This window comes from Herpailurus yagouaroundi, unplaced genomic scaffold (assembly GCF_014898765.1).
Source record: "Herpailurus yagouaroundi ecotype Mexico unplaced genomic scaffold, PumYag 295, whole genome shotgun sequence".
Taxonomy (NCBI): Eukaryota; Metazoa; Chordata; class Mammalia; order Carnivora; family Felidae; genus Herpailurus; species Herpailurus yagouaroundi.
This window is the reverse complement of record NW_024412512.1, coordinates 2805395-2822146: the sequence shown is the minus strand read 5'-3', so window position 1 is coordinate 2822146 and position 16752 is coordinate 2805395. Positions and strand designations below refer to the sequence as shown.

The 16752-nt window shown below is 61.8% G+C and overlaps 1 protein-coding gene across 1 annotated transcript in view; it reads right to left on the bottom strand.

Moving 5' to 3' along the window:
- The window catches only part of PIAS4 (protein inhibitor of activated STAT 4), a gene marked incomplete at its 3' end in the record, with an annotated part of 17667 nt that extends 3211 nt beyond the window's left edge, over positions 1 to 14456 (bottom strand). The window contains exons 1-4 of the mRNA XM_040461722.1: positions 14345 to 14456; positions 11683 to 12109; positions 1019 to 1103; positions 210 to 251 (exon numbers count right to left, since the gene is read on the bottom strand). Coding sequence (XP_040317656.1) covers positions 210 to 251; positions 1019 to 1103; positions 11683 to 12106 — 551 coding nt within the window. The remainder of the gene's footprint in view (positions 1 to 209; positions 252 to 1018; positions 1104 to 11682; positions 12110 to 14344) is intronic.
- Positions 14457 to 16752: the final 2296 nt, after the last annotated feature.

Sequence of the window (16752 nt, the reverse complement as noted above, 5' to 3'; positions counted from 1 at the left end):
CCCGGGGCCCAAGAGCTGGTCTGAGCGAGGCTAGCTGGGGACATGTCCACAGGCAGAGGCAAGGACACACAGCAGGAAGAGAGGAGGAGCAGGGCCCCCCCCCCCCCCCCCCGGCGCGGGGGGCCCGCGAGACATCGTCGGGAGGGAGAGGGGCCCGGTGGGATGCACCTGCGGTGGGCGTGGCGGGGGCCGCGGCCCACCCAGCTTACCTGAGGACCACCTGCACGGCCTTGATCCCGGGCTGCAGCTCTCTGTGCGCCGAGGGGGTCAGAGGGGAGGAGAGGGGTCAGCGAGTCAGGAGGGCACTGAGCACGCCACACGGGCTAACCTGCCACCTCCCCCGGTGACGAAGTCCGTGGGTGCTGACTGAAGCCTCCTCTCCTGACTACTCACTGCTGCCTGGGACAAAGGACCCCCCTCTCTGGACAATTCGGGGGCTGTCCACGTGGATATTAAATGGGTTGGTGGGTACGGGCCCGGCACGGGCCACGTGGCCAACAAGTGGCTGCTCCAGCGGTGACTTCTGTCTCAGCTGCAGACGGAAAGGCCTCAGATAGCAGAGACCGGGGACGGCCTTCGTCCCTCATCTGTCCTCGCTCAGGGGCCCCTGCATGACCCCGGGCAGTGTCTGGGGGGACATGTGTGTTCATCACAACTAGGGAGGCTCCCGCCATCAAGTGGGACGGGAGCCGGGGATGCTGCTGAGGTCCCCCCCCGCCCCCCACCCAGGGCACAGGGCACCCCTCTCCCGAGCCAGCGGCGCTGAGGGGAGCCGTGCTGGAGGGGACACTGGCCCCGTCCGGGGCCGCGGGTCAAAGGCAGGGAGGGCACGCAGACTAAGCACGCTGTCCAGGACGGGGGGCGGGGGCCACTGCACACACGGTGGGGGTGGGACGGGGCGTCGGGCCTCCGTGGGGTCTGCCGAAGGCCCCCCCCGCCCGGCAAGGCCAGCTCGCCCCAGACCACGCCAGCCCACCGCCCGCCGAGGAGGTCAGCAGGGGTGCGGGGCACAGCACACCTGGAGTTCCGGATCAGCTCCACTTGCCTTGGCGTCAGCGCAAAGATGCACGGGCTCTCCTGAAGCTTCTCATTATTCTGTGGGACTGAAAACAAACGGAGGGTCAGGGGGACGTCCGGTCCCCGACGAGGGAGCCAACCGTACCCCCGTCCGCGGGGAGCGAGAGGCTGAGCCCCACCTGGGCAGCCAGGCACGTGGGGTGGAAGCAGGGCCACCAGGGACGAGGTGCAGGGGGAGCCCAGCCCTTCCTGGTGCCACCCCGCAGCCTATGATTCAGGGAACGCCTCCCCCCACCTCCCCATTACGGGCCCCTTGAGAAGGAGCAGCCTTCTTAGCCCTCCAGGTTCAGGCGTCACTGAGAAGCGCTGGGCTCACGGAGAGGAGCCTGCCGGGCTGGCAGGATGCCGTGGGGCAGACTGCGTGCCCTTGAGCCAGCCGCTTCACCTGGAGCCTGCCTTCTCTGGGTCTGTACCACGCCAGCATCAACTGTGTCCCCACCCCGCACGGCTGTTCTGGACACCCGGAAAGTGCGTGCCTGTCTGCGCGGCACTCGGCTTAGGCCCTGCAAGGCACTGCTGGAGGGGACAGGGACAAGCTGGGGACAGGTTCTGCCTTGGGCATTCACGGCCGGCAGAGGAGGCAGGGAAGCGAAACCACCCTGAGCCTCTAAGTGCACAAGAGTCACGGAGCAGCCCAGCTCACAGCATGGACCCCACACACGGAGGCACACTAGTCATTACAAAGTGCCTGCTGGGTGCACAAGTGGGGGAATGTCTGCCAGGGGATGGAGACCAGGGTGGTGACTAGCTGGCTCTGCACTCTCAATTACATCTGCATCGAGAACCCCAGGGGTGATCAGAAAGTGCTCCGAACTGAAAGAGAATATACAGCGCTCCAAAACTTGGGAGGAGCAGCTAACACAGTCGTTAGAGGCAAACTTATAGCTTTAAATGCTTCTATTAAAAGACAGAAAAAGGTTTCAAATAAGTTACTTGCACTTCCTCTACGAGAAACTAGAAAAAGAACAGAAAATTAAAGCCAAAGTCACCAGATGGAAAGAAATTAAAGATAAAAATAGCAAGGGAGAAAATCATTCAAGCGAGAGTTCTTTGATAAACTAGCTAGAGCGAACAGAAGATCACAAGAACCCAGGCTGTCAGAACGAAAGACAGACAACAGTACAGATCCCACAGCCTTCTAGTTTAACACGGGAATGAAGTGGACGACTTTACGCCAATAAATCTGATAACTTAGATGAAATAGACACATTCTTCCAAAGGCGCAAATTACCAAACTGGCGCCAAAACACGCACGAAGTTTGAAAAGCCCTTGATCAGTTAGGGAAGCTGAACTCATCATTGAAAAGTCTTCCACACACGAAAACCAGATCCAACTGGGGAGTTCCCTCAAGTATTTAAGAAGCGATATAGGGGCGCCTGGGGGGCTCAGTCGGTCAAGCGTCTGGCTCTTGGTTTCAGCTCGGGTCATGAACTCACAATCTGTGGTTTGGAGCCTTGCGTCGGGGTTTGCCCAGTGCGGAGCCTGCTTGGGATTCTCTCTCTCTCTCTGCCCCTCCCTCCCTCCCTCAGTCTCTGTCTCATAATACGTAAATAAGAACCTTAGAAAAAATAAAAAGAAATGATACAGATTCCATACAAATTTTCAAAAAGTAAAGAGGACGCTTCACTCACTCTACAATCCCGGCACGAGCCCGATACCAAACCTGACAAAAAGGCATCAAGGAAGGAACAGTGAGGGAGCGCCTGGGGGGCTCAGTCGGTCCAGCACCGGATTCTTGATTTCGGCACACATCATCACCCTGAGATTGAGCCCCACATCGCACGCTCTGGGCTGTTGGTGCTCAGCCTGCCCTGCTTGGGGTTCGCTCTCCCTCTCTGCCCCCCTCCCCCAATCCCACATGTGCACACACACTCTCTGTCTCAAAACAGATACACATTAAAAAAAAAAAAAAAAAAAGGAATACTGTCAATATCCCTCGCAAACACAGACGCAAAAATTCTTCAGAAAATATCGGCAAACGTGCAGGCCCTTGGGATCTGGCCCAGGTTTGAAACCTTCACACGCCCACCGGCATGGCTAAAACGCAGTGACAACTTCCGGTGCTGGGGGGGGGGGGGGGTGGCGGTACGGAGCAAGTCTCTGCTGCGGGCACAACCCCTCCTCTGGAACGGCCGGGCAGCTTCTAGCAAAGTTAAACGCACAGCTACCCAATCGCTCAGCAACCTCGTATCTGCCCCCATATAAAAGGAAATAGGTCCCCAGGAAGACTGTACAAGAACGCTCACAGCAAACGTATTTCTAGGAGCCCTAAACTGGAAACAACCCGAGTGGCGGCCGGTGCAGAAACAGACGAACCCTAAAACCGATGCCCCGCACGGCCACGCGGGCAAATCTAACCGCCAAGGTGCTGACCCACAGCAGGCAGACGCCGAGAAGTACCTGACGCACGTGCCCTGGCCCGCGTCCAGGAACAGGCGGAACTCGCCCGCAGTGACAGGAATCGGGACGACGGGGGGTGCTTCTAGGGGTGCGGGCCGAGACGGGGGACGTCCGAAGGGGTGGGGGGCTTTACGTGGCGGAAATGTTGTGGATCTACAGCGTTTGGGTTCCCGGGGTGAGACTCAAACTACACACTGAGGATCTGAGGACTTTGTCGTATGTAAATTACACCTCAGCTTTTAAACATTTAAAGCTTCACTGGAAAGGGGCGCCTGGCAGGCTCCATCGGTGGAGCAGGTGACTCCTGATCTCCGGGTTGTGAGTTCGAGCCCCACGCTGGGCACAGAGATTACTTTCACTCCAGGACAGCTGACGAGGGAATGCCAGGCGACCCTGAAACAGGAAAGCATCCAGAAGCTCTTCAAGCTCCGATAAGGGGTGGACCCCGAGATGCTTCTGTTGGCCGAAAGCAGCAGGTGCAGACAGGTGTCTATCGCACCAGATCCGCGTCACCGGGCAGAGGGAGAGATGTGTGCAAAGGACATCTCTGGATGGGGGGGCTCTGTGAGAACTGGCCACAATCACCGCCTCAGAGTGACTGGGAGGAAGAAGGAGTCGGCTTTCCTTTTTTTTCTTCTCTAAGTTTATTCATTTGGAGGGAGGGAGACAGAAGGAGTGCACAAGCAGACGAGGGGCAGAGAGAGCAGGAGGGAGAGAACCCCAAGCAGGCTCTGCTCTGTCAGCACAGAGCTCGACGCGGGGCTCGAACTCACAAACCATGAGGTCGTGACTTCAGCAGAGATCAAGAGTCCGATGCTCAGCTGACCGAGCCACCCAGGCGCCCCAAGGAGTCAGCTTTCTTCCTACTGCCCGAGCCCTTCCAACACTGGTGGGCAGACTGTTCTCGTAAAGGGCTGGAACGTTAAGTATTTTTGGTTTCTGTGGGCCACATGCCCTGTGCCTCAACGTCCCCACTCTGCCTTGTACCACAAAAGCCACCAGAGATGGTAAACAGACAAATGGGCGTTGGCTACGGGTCAACAAAGCTTGGTTTTCGAGAACAGTCAATGAAGCCGGCCCCTGGGCCCGAGGTGGCCGAGCCCTGCTCCCAAACCTTCTGAATCCCAAACCACAAGAGTAGGTAACCTACTTAAAAGCAAACGCAATTGAAATATAAAAACCAGCTCGGCTCCGAAGCCAGACCACGTGGGCTCGTACCCCAGCTCTGCCAGGGTGCGCACCGCTCTCCCCGCCCGAGCCTGGGGGCTTCTCCGGGCACGGGGCCGGGCGTGTGGCCGGAGCTCGGCAAGAGGTGGCTGCTCTAACTGCCAAACCACTGCCAACCCATGCTCGCGTGTTGAGGGCCTGGCCGGTCCCCGCGGAGTCCTGCTTAGGGCCCTGGGGGAGGGCCACCCGATTGGGGGGTGGGGGAGCACACAGGCCACCTGCAGACATGCCCAGACCTGCCCAAAGAGCCAAGGGGCAATTATTTCTTGGGGGCGGGGCTCCCCATACCTAAGACGGCTGCGAAGGCTGAGGGGAGCCGAGTACCACCCTCGACCCGGAGAGGAGAGCTGCCACCTGGGTTGGGGCACAGCATACCCGGCACGGTGGGAGGGGGCTGGGGGTCCCCCAAACCCAGACCTGTCATCCACTGAAGTGGTGGCTCCGCCCCTCCAGCAGCTCCGAGCAGAGACACAGGCATCATCCACAACTCGTGGCACTCCTACCCCCCCCCCCATCAACTCCCAAGTGGCTCCGATTTCGAAACGCACCAGCGAGGTCCCTGTCCCACACAGACCCCTCACTGCCCACCCCCACCCCAGCAGGTCACCGTCTGCCACTTGGGGGATGCCATCCCCACCCCTAGTGGCCTCGATTCCACAGCAGCCGTCTCGGCCACCTCCTCCTGTTGCCAGTGTGTCAAGAACATCCTGCCTCAGGGCCTTTGCACTTGACATCCCCTCTTCCAGAACATTCCTTCCCCAGTGATTTAGATGGCCCTGATGCCTCTGAAATCTGCTCAAATGCCACCAGAATGACAGATGTCCCTGAACACCTTCATTTAAAAACTGCTATCCTCCCAAGGGCACCTGGGTGGCTCAGTCGGTTAAGCACCTGACTGTGGCTCAGATCGTGATCTCAGGGTTTGTGAGTTCGAGCCCTGCGTCAGGCTCTGTGCTGACAGCTCGGAGCCTGGAGCCTGCTTTGGATTCTCTGTCTCCTTTTTTCTCTCTCTGCCCTTCCCCCACTCACGCTCTGTCTCTCCTTCTCCCTCAGAAATAAACAAACATTGTAACTGCCACCCCCCAGGGGTACCTGGGGGCTCAGTCAGTTAGGTGTCTGACTCTCGGTTTCAGCTCAGGTCATGATCTCACGGTTCGTGGGATGGAGCTCTGCATGAGGCTCTGTGCTGACAGCTCTCTGCCCTTTCCCACTCACATGTGCTCTCGCTCAAAATAAACTTTAAGAAACAAAAAACCCCAAAACACTACAACTCCCCAACAACCTCCTGCAATTCTGGTCTCCCCATCTCCTTCCCCGCTCGATTTTTCTCCAAGACTTTTACCTCCTAAGAGTCAACATAGTCTCCCGGTGTCTTTGAACAAACCCAGAAGTACGTCTGCGGGGACACAGGCTGCCGCCAGGCGGTGGGGGCCCCGCCAGGTGGAGCACAGGCTGGGATGAGGTGCCCACCCCAGGCCCCAGCGCCCCCCAGGGACTAAAGGGAGGGAACCCCTGTTCCCAGGTCGTCTGGGAGGACCGGAACCAGCCTCCGGCTCAATCCAGACACCAACAGAGAGGCCCGGCACAACATGTCCACCCCAGCTGCCAGGCTGCCGTGCAAACTGCCACCAGCAAAGAACACTCCACGACCGGAGCGGATGCTCACGATACCCGGGGCGGGGGGGGCGGAGGGGGAGGGAGGTGCTAAAACCGTAGTTAGGACACGGCTGTGGTCCCGAAGGGTTGCACGTGCGGAGGAAGGACGGTGGCAAGAACACGCCCAAACCTCCAACAGGGGCCTGTTCCTGCTTCTATGACGCACACGCACTTGCACACGGGCTTCAGGAACAAGCAAGGAAAAGGAGACCTTAAACAGTCAATCAGAGGGGCGCCTGGATGGCTCGGTCAGTTAAGCGACTGACTCTTGGTTTTGGCTCAGGGCATGATCTCGTGGCTCATGAGTTCGAGCCCCGGGTCGGGCGCTGTGCTGGCAGTGCAGAGCCTCTTAGGATTCTCTCTGCCCCTCCTCTCTCCCTGCCCCTCCCCCCCCCCCCCCCGCAAAATAAGTAAGTAAACTCAAAAACAAGTCAATCAGATAGGCCTGGTCTCCCTCCCGCTGGCCTATGGCCTCCTGCACCCTAGAACCTCAGAGAAGGAGAAAGGCCCACCCTCTAAGCCAATGCCCCCAGACCCACAAGGTCTCTGACTCCTGGCCCAGCCCCCCCCCACCACGACGTAGCCGCAGGCCCCCGAATGGAGCAGTCGAGGTCTCAGAGGTGGTGTGGCTGGTGCGAGTGGCGCTGCGGTGGTGCTGGGGGAAGAGATGGGAAGACAGGTGCCCCGGGCTGGGTGCAGAGGGCCTGGCGGGCAGCAGGGAGCAAGCAGGCACAAGCCCTGGGTCGGGGGCTCCGGGCTCACGCCCACCTCCGCCACTCACAGGGGCTCCCACACGCAGCCGGCGGGCTCGTGACTTGCTGCCCCCGTGAAGTTACGCGGATGGAAGGGGCTCACACGCTGAAGGGGAGCTGCAGAATGCTAGCTCAAGGTCATTCTCACCGCGGCCCCCCACACTGCTTCCCAGCAACGAGCCTCTGCTCACACGGGCACCCCCTGCCTTGCTCCACACCGTCGATGCAGCGACGGAACAAACGAGGCCCAGGCGTCAAAAAACACATACAGATTAATAAGCAATGTCAGGGTCGGGGACAGGGCCACAGGGGATAAGAGGGCGGTGATGAGATGAGGGAAAGCGACTAGGAAAGAAGACGAGCTTTAGGTTAGGTGACTGGGAAGGGAAGGCCCATGTAGGGTCTGGGAAAGCGTGAGACGGCAGGAACAGCACGTGCAAAGGCCCCGGGGCAGCACCAGGCCCCGTGGTTTGGAGGAACAGTGAGGCCTGTGTGGCTGGAGCAGGGTGGGAAAGGGAGGAAGAGAGAGAGAGGGAGGGAGGGAGGGAGGGAGGGCAGGGAGGGGACCAGGCGGAAAAGTCAGCGGGTCACGGGAGTGTTTTGAGCAGAGGAGGGACACGACCAGCCCACTATTTTAAGTTTCCTCTGACTGCTGGGGAAGACGCGGGTGACGTACAGGGAGAGACCAGGGGGGCGGCCAGGCAGGTGGGCCTGAAGCTGGGAGACCGGACCTGGAATGGAACCACAGAGGGGGCTCTGCGCCTCAGGGGGAACACCCACCCCAGAAAGGACCCAACGAAAGGAGACCTGGCAAAGCTCACCAGACCTTCAGCGACCCCGAAGCCCTCCGGACAGTCCGGTCGGTCCCCACCATCCCCGTGGCCCGCTCATCCTGCGTTCTCTGGCCTCGCTCTCCTGTGCCACACAGCTCCCGTCCCCACACCTTCTATTCCTGAGCCCTCGCTCGCTGCCAGGCCTGTGCCCGCCACCCCGCTCCCCTGCTCCTTCCTCTTTGTCTTGCTCATGGCTACTCGGCCCTCAGGTCTGGAACTCGGCCTCCTCCAGGAAGCCTCCTCGCTGCCACCTCCTCACAAATGCACGATGAGGTGCTCGTGGCACCGACTGCCCCCAGGGAAGCCTGCACTCCCCAATCACTCCTCTCAAGGCACCATTTAATCGTGTCTAGTGCCGCTTCCCGGCAGAACACTCCGAGCGGGGGACCCCACGCCTGCCTGGCTGCCCGGGCAATACCACCCAAAGGCTTCAGGGGCTGGGTGAGGGGACGCACGCGTGCCCCGCACGACAGGGCAGGTGCCGGACCGGCAGGCCTCAACCAGCGTCGGGCCACCCAGCTGTAGGGGCACGTAGAGAGCCAGGGGAACTCGGGCACCATCGCTCCAGGGCAGCGGGGACACGGACAGCCCCACAGCCCGAGCCGCTGGCCACAGGACGCCAGAGCCTCGCGGAGCAGCGCTGCTCAGGTCAACACGTCTCCTTCCTTCTGCCCTCAAGTCTCAGGACGGCCTCTCCTCTCTCCCACACGCCCAGACGGGGGTCCGGGCCTCCCCCCGTCAGACTGGCCGCTGACACCGCGACCAGGACCGTGCTCCCTGGCACACCTCCCCCGAATTCTGCCGTGGTCGGGAATCGGGTGCCCCTCTCCTGGCTGGGACGGGGAGGACAGCCGGGCTCTTCGAGCTAAGAGGCGGCCTGGGCTCCAGAACCGTCATGGGGTTCAAGATGGGTTCTTCCCCACAGGGGTGCAGGGCACGATGACTCGGGGAGGGTCAGAGCTGAGAACACTCAACCCCGGGGCCCCTTCCTCCGGATGGTGTGTGACCTCGGGCCCGTTTCCCGACCTTTCTAGGTGCCGGCCCCACTGCAGCACATCATTTGTCTCCTGAGGTCCTTCCAGCTCCTGGGTCTGTGACTCCATTATTCTCCTCCCCTCCCCCAACCCAAACATTCCACTCCCTGTGATTTATGTCCCCTCTGCACCCGGCACGGTCTCCATCCTGGAGCTAGAGCCGGCCGGCGGCTCTTCCGGGGAAACAGACCAGAGTGTTTGGACCTCATTTTGGTCAGCAGGTCATGGTCAGGAGCAAGGGGGAGGGGGAAGCCGGCTGAGCTCGAGCCTGGTGGAGTGGCTCTGGGGCAACGCCAGGGCTGCAGACGCTGCCACAGGGAGGCGCCCAGGTTGAGGGGCGGGTGGCCAACATCGCCGGTCCTGGAACAGAGGGACCAGACCGCTTCGGGGCCAGATCTGGGCCCCACGAGGACTCTCCTGATGAACCTGGCAGCCGCCAGGGGGTCCCCGAGGATGGGAGTCCCAGGGAAGCCAGGGAAGGGGTGCACTCAGGATAGGGGCGGGGGAGTGGGTGGGAACAAGGGCAGGGCGGGGTCGGCCTCTTTGTTCTGAGCCGCCAGCAGAGTCATTCCTGGTGCAGACAGGGGAGCAGACTCTCCCGGAGATCAGGTGACTGGGGTCCCCGGGGGCTCAGGGCAAAGTGATGCATTGTGGGGCAGGGGCGGGAGTGGGCCATGCAGGAAGGAAGCCCATGGTCCAGGCAGGGGAGGGAGGCTGCCGGCCCTGGAGTTCAAAGTCACCTCTGTCCCCCACCCAGTGCCAAGCCTGACTTACTGCTTCCCGGTGAAAACCCAGCCTCTCTATCACGAAGATCATCCTCGAGTCCTGAGGAACCTGAAACGTCAACCTGACCTTCAGAGCCAGCCAGTCCCAAGGCCCGCAGAGCCTGCCAGAGTCCTTGGGGGTAGGGGCAGAATGGCTTCCAACACGCACAGAGAATCTGGGGGGAGCAGACAGGGAAGGCGTCCAGAAGCTCAGGAAAGGGCCTCGGGTCTCCGGTGCGGCCACGTCGACCCCACAACAGGTGCTGCTAGGCAACTTGCTCCCCACCCGGGGGCCGGTGACAAACACTGCCCAAGAGGAGGCAGGAAGGCAGAGCCTCAGGGTCCCGGGCCTGGACCCCCGGCAACTCCTTCCTCCACCCCCCGCAGCCTCTCCCAGAAGCACAGCCCCCTCGCCAAACCTCACGGAGCTCAAGGGCTCCGGCGAGGAAGGGGGCTGGACACGGCGGGCTGGCTGGCACGGGCCGGCGTGGAACGCTGCGTGCAGAGAGGGGCCCCCTGGCCGAGCGAGACAGGACGCTGGGTCAGCAGGGTGGGAGGGAGCGAACCACACAGCGAGGGGCATGGCGGGTGGGGGCCCGGAGGGACCGAGGCCTCTGCCACGGCACGCAGGGACCGACGCACGGCGAGGGCCAGGGCCAGGGCCAGGTGTGCAGCGGGGGCGCAGTAAGGACGTGGGGGTTGAAAGGGAGAAATGGGGAATGGGCTGCAGGGGTGGCAGGACCCACGGCACCGACGAGGCCGGGGGCACCTCTAGGCCCTGAAGGAGGAAAGCCGGAAGGGAACCTTCGCGAGGGCGGGGGGCGCTCTCGGTCTCCTGCCGCGTTCCCAGGGTAGGCCCCCCCTGCCCTGAGATCGGGGCAGCACGTGAGGCCGAGACCAGGCTGACACCCGCCCCGGCCCCATCATCACAGCCGCTGGCAAGGGGCTGCGGGCTGGGGGCCTGGCGCGCGGCAGGTGCCCCATCAACATGGGGGCCAGGTGAATAAGCAGGGAGGAGCCACGGAGCCCTGGCATGGGTCTCCTCCAGCCCCGGCGTACCTCTCGGGGGCATGGCTAGCCATTCCCCAGCCAGCTGGCCCATGCTGACAGGCCCGAACCCATTGGCCAAGGCTGCTCCCATGGGGCGCCTACCCTCTGCAGAGGAAAGGTTGGATCCAACTTCCAGCCCCTTTGCCACCCACTGGGAGTTAGGACCTGGAAGCCAGCATCCCAGGTGGCCCCCAGCGATCCCCGCCTCTGGACGGCCCAGCCCGGTCCAGTCCCCACCCACGATGTACAGAGCTGGTCTGTGGGACGGACGCGATGCAAAGCAGAGAACACGAGGTCATGCCGCTTCGAAGCTTAGGGCATCGAGAGGACGTGGCTTCTGGCTGATCCTACACAGATGTGCACACGAACCCTCCCTCCCCCCCACCCCCACTGGTTCCAGAGGAAGCCGGCCACCGTTACACACAGCGAGGACGCTCGAGCCGTCCACGGGCACCGTGTGGTACGAACTGGGGTCTCTAGTCCACAGCCAGCAAGAAGCCAAGTCCTGCCGGCAGCCAGGTGAGTGGGTGGACGCCAGCCCCAGTCGGGCCTTCAGATGAGACAGCCCCCAGCCAACAGCTTTACTGAGACCTCATGAGACCCTGAGTCAGGACCACCCGGCTAAGCCACTCCCGAGTTCTGATGCTCACAAACAGAGCAGATGAGCGTCCACCACTTTAAGCTACTAAAATTTGGGGTCAATTGCGAGACGACGCTACGCGGCTAATATAAAGATTCAGAGATAGCCCCTGCGCTTCCCGAGAGGGAGAGCCCCCCGCAACCCCATGGCCCTCGTTGGTCCCCAGAAAACGCTCCGGAGCGGTGACGGGCTGGCCGTGGCCACTGGGCCCATGCCCGGTGGGACCCCCAGGGCAGTGGCAGACTCACCCAGCTCTGTGGGCTTCAGCAACTCATCGAGCATGTTAAAGAAGGGCAGTTTCACCAGACGCACTTCTGGCTTGAGGGTCTTGGCGGGCAAGCGTCCAAGTCCGTTCAAGTACTTCCCATAGAGCACGGGGTAGTCAATGTTGGGGCCCGAGAGGGGAGTCCTGGGCACCGTGCCAGCCCGGTCGTAGGTTGAGTGCATGGTCAGGGGGTCCAGGGGCCGGTGGGGTTGGGGGACAGGCTCCGAGCTCTTCTTGGCGTAGCGTGTCTCATACAGCTCTTTGATCTTCTTGAACAGCTCAGGGCTACAGTCAAACTGGACCAGCTGGAGGGCCCGGGTGACAAGTTCGTGTTTAAGTCCACTCTTACTCCGGCCGACGAAACCCAGGAGCATCTGAAGATCGGAGACTCGGAAACTCATCACCATGTTCTGGGAAAAAGCAACCACAGACACACGTGCTCAGAAGGGACGCTGCCAGATTCAGGGGCTGTCCATGGGACAAGGGGCTTTCTGGAGCCCCCTGGGCCCTAACTAGGGGGGACAGCAAAGTGAGACCCCATCAGGTGCTGCCTGGCCCTGCCCCTGAGCCCCCTTCACTCTGGCTGGCAGGAGCAAGAACCCAGGAGGAGGAGGCAGCTTTTGCACCAGGCCCACTAGCCCAGGCTCGGTCCCACCTCCGTGTCTTTGCTCAGGCTGCCAGCTCACCCTTCCTTGCGATGCCCCCTCCCAGCTCAGCCCTGCTCCCCTCCTCCTCCTCGAACCTCCCTCAGCATTGCCAACGCAGCAAAAGCTTCTGACTGCCCCCCCCTCCCCCCAACACACACACACCGCTGCCTTCTATTTTAGGTTCCCGTTTCCCATCTTCAAGCCTGAAAGCATCCCCAGGGCAGGAACGGAGGATCCCGCTTTACCCGTAAACAGCCTCAGCCACTCCCTAGCCAAGCACACTAATGGCCTCCCTGACCCTCGGTCTCTTCATCAGCATGACAGGATTCACTTCATCGGGATGTGGGGAGGACCAGAGGAGGCAACGCACACGGACAGCAGGGTAGATCAACGTCGGCCACAAACGTGTTTTCCCTTCCCTCTGGACAAGGGAGCCACAACCGAATACTGACCACCTGCCGGGAACTGAGCTGCGCGTGTGATTATATGCTTAACTCTGATTCTCAAAACGACCCTGCCAGGCCAGGGTGAGCGCCATGTTAGAGCCAAGACCTAAACCTAGGCCCGGGCCCGACTCTGAAGCCAGGGGGTAATTTCCCCTTTCGGCACCGCAGGCGTCCGCACGGAGCTGAGCGCTGGCGAGCATCAAACGTCCGCCGCGTTCCGGCGGGCCTTCTCTGCCTCGACACTGCGGACGGCGGGGCTGGACTGTTCTCTGGGGCGGGGCCGCCCTGGGCACTGTGGGGTACTCCGCAGCAGCCCTGGCCTCCCGCCGCTCGATGCCAGGAGCTGCCCCAGACCCCAGCGGTGACCATCGCAAACGTCCCCCAGACGCTACAAAGCATCCTCTGGGGAGGGGATCGTCCCACCGAGAACCGCGGGTCTAAGGGGAAGGCTTCGGGAATCCAGCAGCCACAGAGGCCGCTCGCTGAGCTGCGGCAAAGCGATGAAAGAGGTCTGGCAGGGTCCCTCCAACTAAGTCAAACCGAACACAAGGGCTCAGCTGATGCCAGTGTTTTCTTTGGGGCTGCCCGGCTGCGGCCTGCCCTCTGTGAGACCCCGGACGCCAAGGGGGAGTGAGGGGTGTGAGGGTCCCCCAACATGCTACATGAGCAAAGTATCCTTGAAGGATGGGCCACCCGCCCCGAGCCCCAAAGCCGGCCTGTGATGAACGCAATGTGGTGGGAAAAAGAAACTTCCAGGGGAACGGGGGAAACAGGTACACGTGATGAGGGAAGGTATGGAAAGCTGGCGAGCACAGGGCAGGACGGCACCCAAGGAAACCCATAAAACCCTTAAATTCAACTTAAGAGTCTGACAGTCGGGGGCGGGCGGGAACCCGGCCAGGGTGTTTACATAGTGGTCTCAGTGCCAAAAGGCTCTGGGGTTTCCCGTTTCCTGGCTGCTCAAGGGTGAGGCGTGGAGTCTGATGGCAGCAGGGGGACTCAGAAGCCCCGGGTTCCCAGATGACCCTGGCCCCTCTGTCAGGCCCCTCTGTGCTCTCTATCCAAGCAAGATGTGTACCCTCTCCCAGGCGTATAGCAGACAGACACCTGCTGACGGCGGAGGGGCTGTCGGGGCACAAAACCAGATACCGGCGCGCGGGGTGCCCGGCCGGCCTGCAAAATCTCAAGGGGAGGCCCTTTCCTTGCTGTAGGGCCTTCTTCCCAGCCCTGCACTATGGACGCGCAATGTCTGCCACAAGGCCACTTCCTGCTCACGAGTCTCGCAGGGGGCCGTGCCCGCCAGGCAGGTGAGTCGGCTGAAGCTCCGAGAAAGAAGCGGCCGGCCCAGAGCCTCCCTGCGTAGTCAGCGGCAGGGGCCATCTGACTCCTGAGGGCGCTTCCTTCCGTTCCCACCCAGCTGTCTGGGGGCCTGGGGACCCTCACATCCCAGCACAGCTCCTGCCTCGGGACCTAAGCACTGTGCCGGCCCTCAGCGAGCCCCGAACGCTTGTGCAAACAGAAAGACTTCACCTTCCTTAGCCTGACTTCCTACCTTGAGCAGACAAAATAGGCTTGCAGGCAAGATGTTTCTTCTGGAAGAGGCCCAAGGCCTTGGAGGAGAGAGGCGATGTCATGTGGAAGCTGACTGCCCGCCACGGAGCTAAAGGCAGGTGGGCTCGGCGAGCCGAGTCTGATCACAAGGCATCTTCTAACCCGATCCCGCCCCTGGGAGCGCCCCGCCCCCGCCGAGGCCTGGCCCTTTCGCCAGGTTGGACATCCCGAGCTGCCGCACGACCATCCTGGGGCACATCCCTCAAGCTGCCATATGCTCACGACTCGGATTTCTCGGCAGCTGCCCCCCCCCCCACCCCCGCCCTCGCCGCGGGGGGGGGGGGGGGGGACAGCGTGACAGGGGCACACACGCTCAGGAAGACGCCCCGAGCGCTTTGCAGATCACTTCCTGCCGTGGCTTCCACCTACCCCGCCTGGCCCTCAGATCCGTGTTTGTAAACAGCACCGGGCCCCAGCGGCTTCCACAGTCTCAACTCTGGGCTTGTTTGGAGCTGCGCGGAAAAACAGCCTGGGCAGAGCTGCCCGTTCCCTCAACCTGCCTCGGGGACAGGTCCCCCGGAGCATGAGGGGGGAAAAGTTCAGGTCCTCGTCTCCGGGGGACAGGGGGCCTGTGCAAAACGCCACACACCACCTCAGGGGGTTCACTGAACAGAGGCGCCCGTTTGAGGCAACTCAAAAGAAGGGTCAACTTGATTTAATTGGGGTGGGGGGCCCCCCCGGCCACCGGAGGGTCAAGTAGAGTTCATCAGATCGGATTTCAAGGCCCTGGATGGTATAGGAGAATCTAGTCCCCACCCTGGGGGGGCGGGGGGCGGCGGGGAGCAGGGGCCCAGGGGCCCAGAATCACAGCCCCACAGGATGGCTGAATTTCAGGGCTCCGGGGGACTTCAAGCCCACCAGCTGCCACCTTGGGCCTGCAGACTCCAGACTTCCACATCTCCAGGGCAAGTCTCAAATTTCTCCAAACGCTAGACACGGGTAGGGTGTGTAGTGCAGGCATGGAGGGGGGGACACTCCGGGGGGTGAAGGGAGCTGCATTTCAGATCTCAGTGGGAAAGGAAGGGAGAAAGAGGAACCAGAGAAACAAAACATTCACAGGTCAGGACCCTGGGGAGGGGAGGCTGGGGGCGGGGCAGGGGGCGGAGCCTCTGTCCAGCAAAGGTCCGGTGCCCCACTTCGCTGCCACCAAAGGCCTGGAGTAAAACTTCGCAAGGAGAAAGAAAACAACCCCAGTGTAGTTCGGGACAAGGTCTCTGGAGCCTTGCCGTGAGGGAGGTACCTGGAAAAAAGGTACATCCCTAGAACAGGGATGGCATCTGTGGGACGTGGAACCTGGACCCCAAAATGGAGTAAGCACGAGGAGCACTAAAGAAAGAGGTGGGGGACTCTCCATGAATCGGTGCAAAAAACCGGCAGCAAGGGAGAGCGAGCCTTAGAAGCCAGAGTCAGGGTGCGTAAAAGGATCCAAAGCAGGGGTCTGGGAGTTGTGTGGAGGGAGTATGATCTGAGTACACTCACCAGGGAGTATAGGAGAAACAGCCAGTATGGGGCCTGATCTTGCTAGGGTGAAGTTTACAGACCCCAGGAGCAGAGTCCAAAGCCTCACAGATGCTGTCCCCAGGGTAAGTAAGACGGGAGAGGAAGGCAGAGCCCAGGACCCGAGAATGAGGAGAGAATTAGGAAGGCTTTGAACAGAGAACAGGGATCAGGGCTCCATCCCAGGCTGGAGAGCAAACTCAAGTGACTCCGTGCCCCACTCGGAGGGCGAGAGAGATGGTGTCAGGAGGGGGGCGGGGCTCTGGGACCAACGCGGGAGCTGAACTAGGGGTCCAAACTCCACCCCAGGGTACAGACCCCCAAAGAACACTGTGTTTCCGGGTGCTTCGAGCCCCTGGGTCATCACCCCGGATGGTGGAATCGGTGGCAGCAGGATCAAGGGACCCTTCCGATCAAGGAGTCGCCGACCCCAGCTGGTCTGCTGGGCGGGGAGGCTGAGACCCAGATGCTAGTCCTCGGTGCCGTGGGGGGTGGAGAGGCGAAGACACCTCCCCCCACCCCAGGCCAGAGCGTAGGACCCCGGCTCAGAGCGAGGAGGGGACGAGCAGCCCAGCCCGTCATGCTGTCCGGAGGACTGTTCCTCTAGCTGGGAGGCGCGGCCCTGTCCCCGTGCTTAGGGAGACTGGACCCTAACCACTAGGGCTAGTGGGGGGAGGGGGCGACCCCGCCTCAAGCCCGGGAACCAACCCCCAGCCCGAAAGCTAGGGTAAGGTTTGGGGGGCCCCGCCCCCGGCCTCCCCGCCCCCCGCCCGCACCCGGCGCGCCAGGGCCAGGGGCGGGCGAGGGGCCGGGCAGCGAACCGCGAGCGGGCCGCGCCGTGGGGCCCCAGGC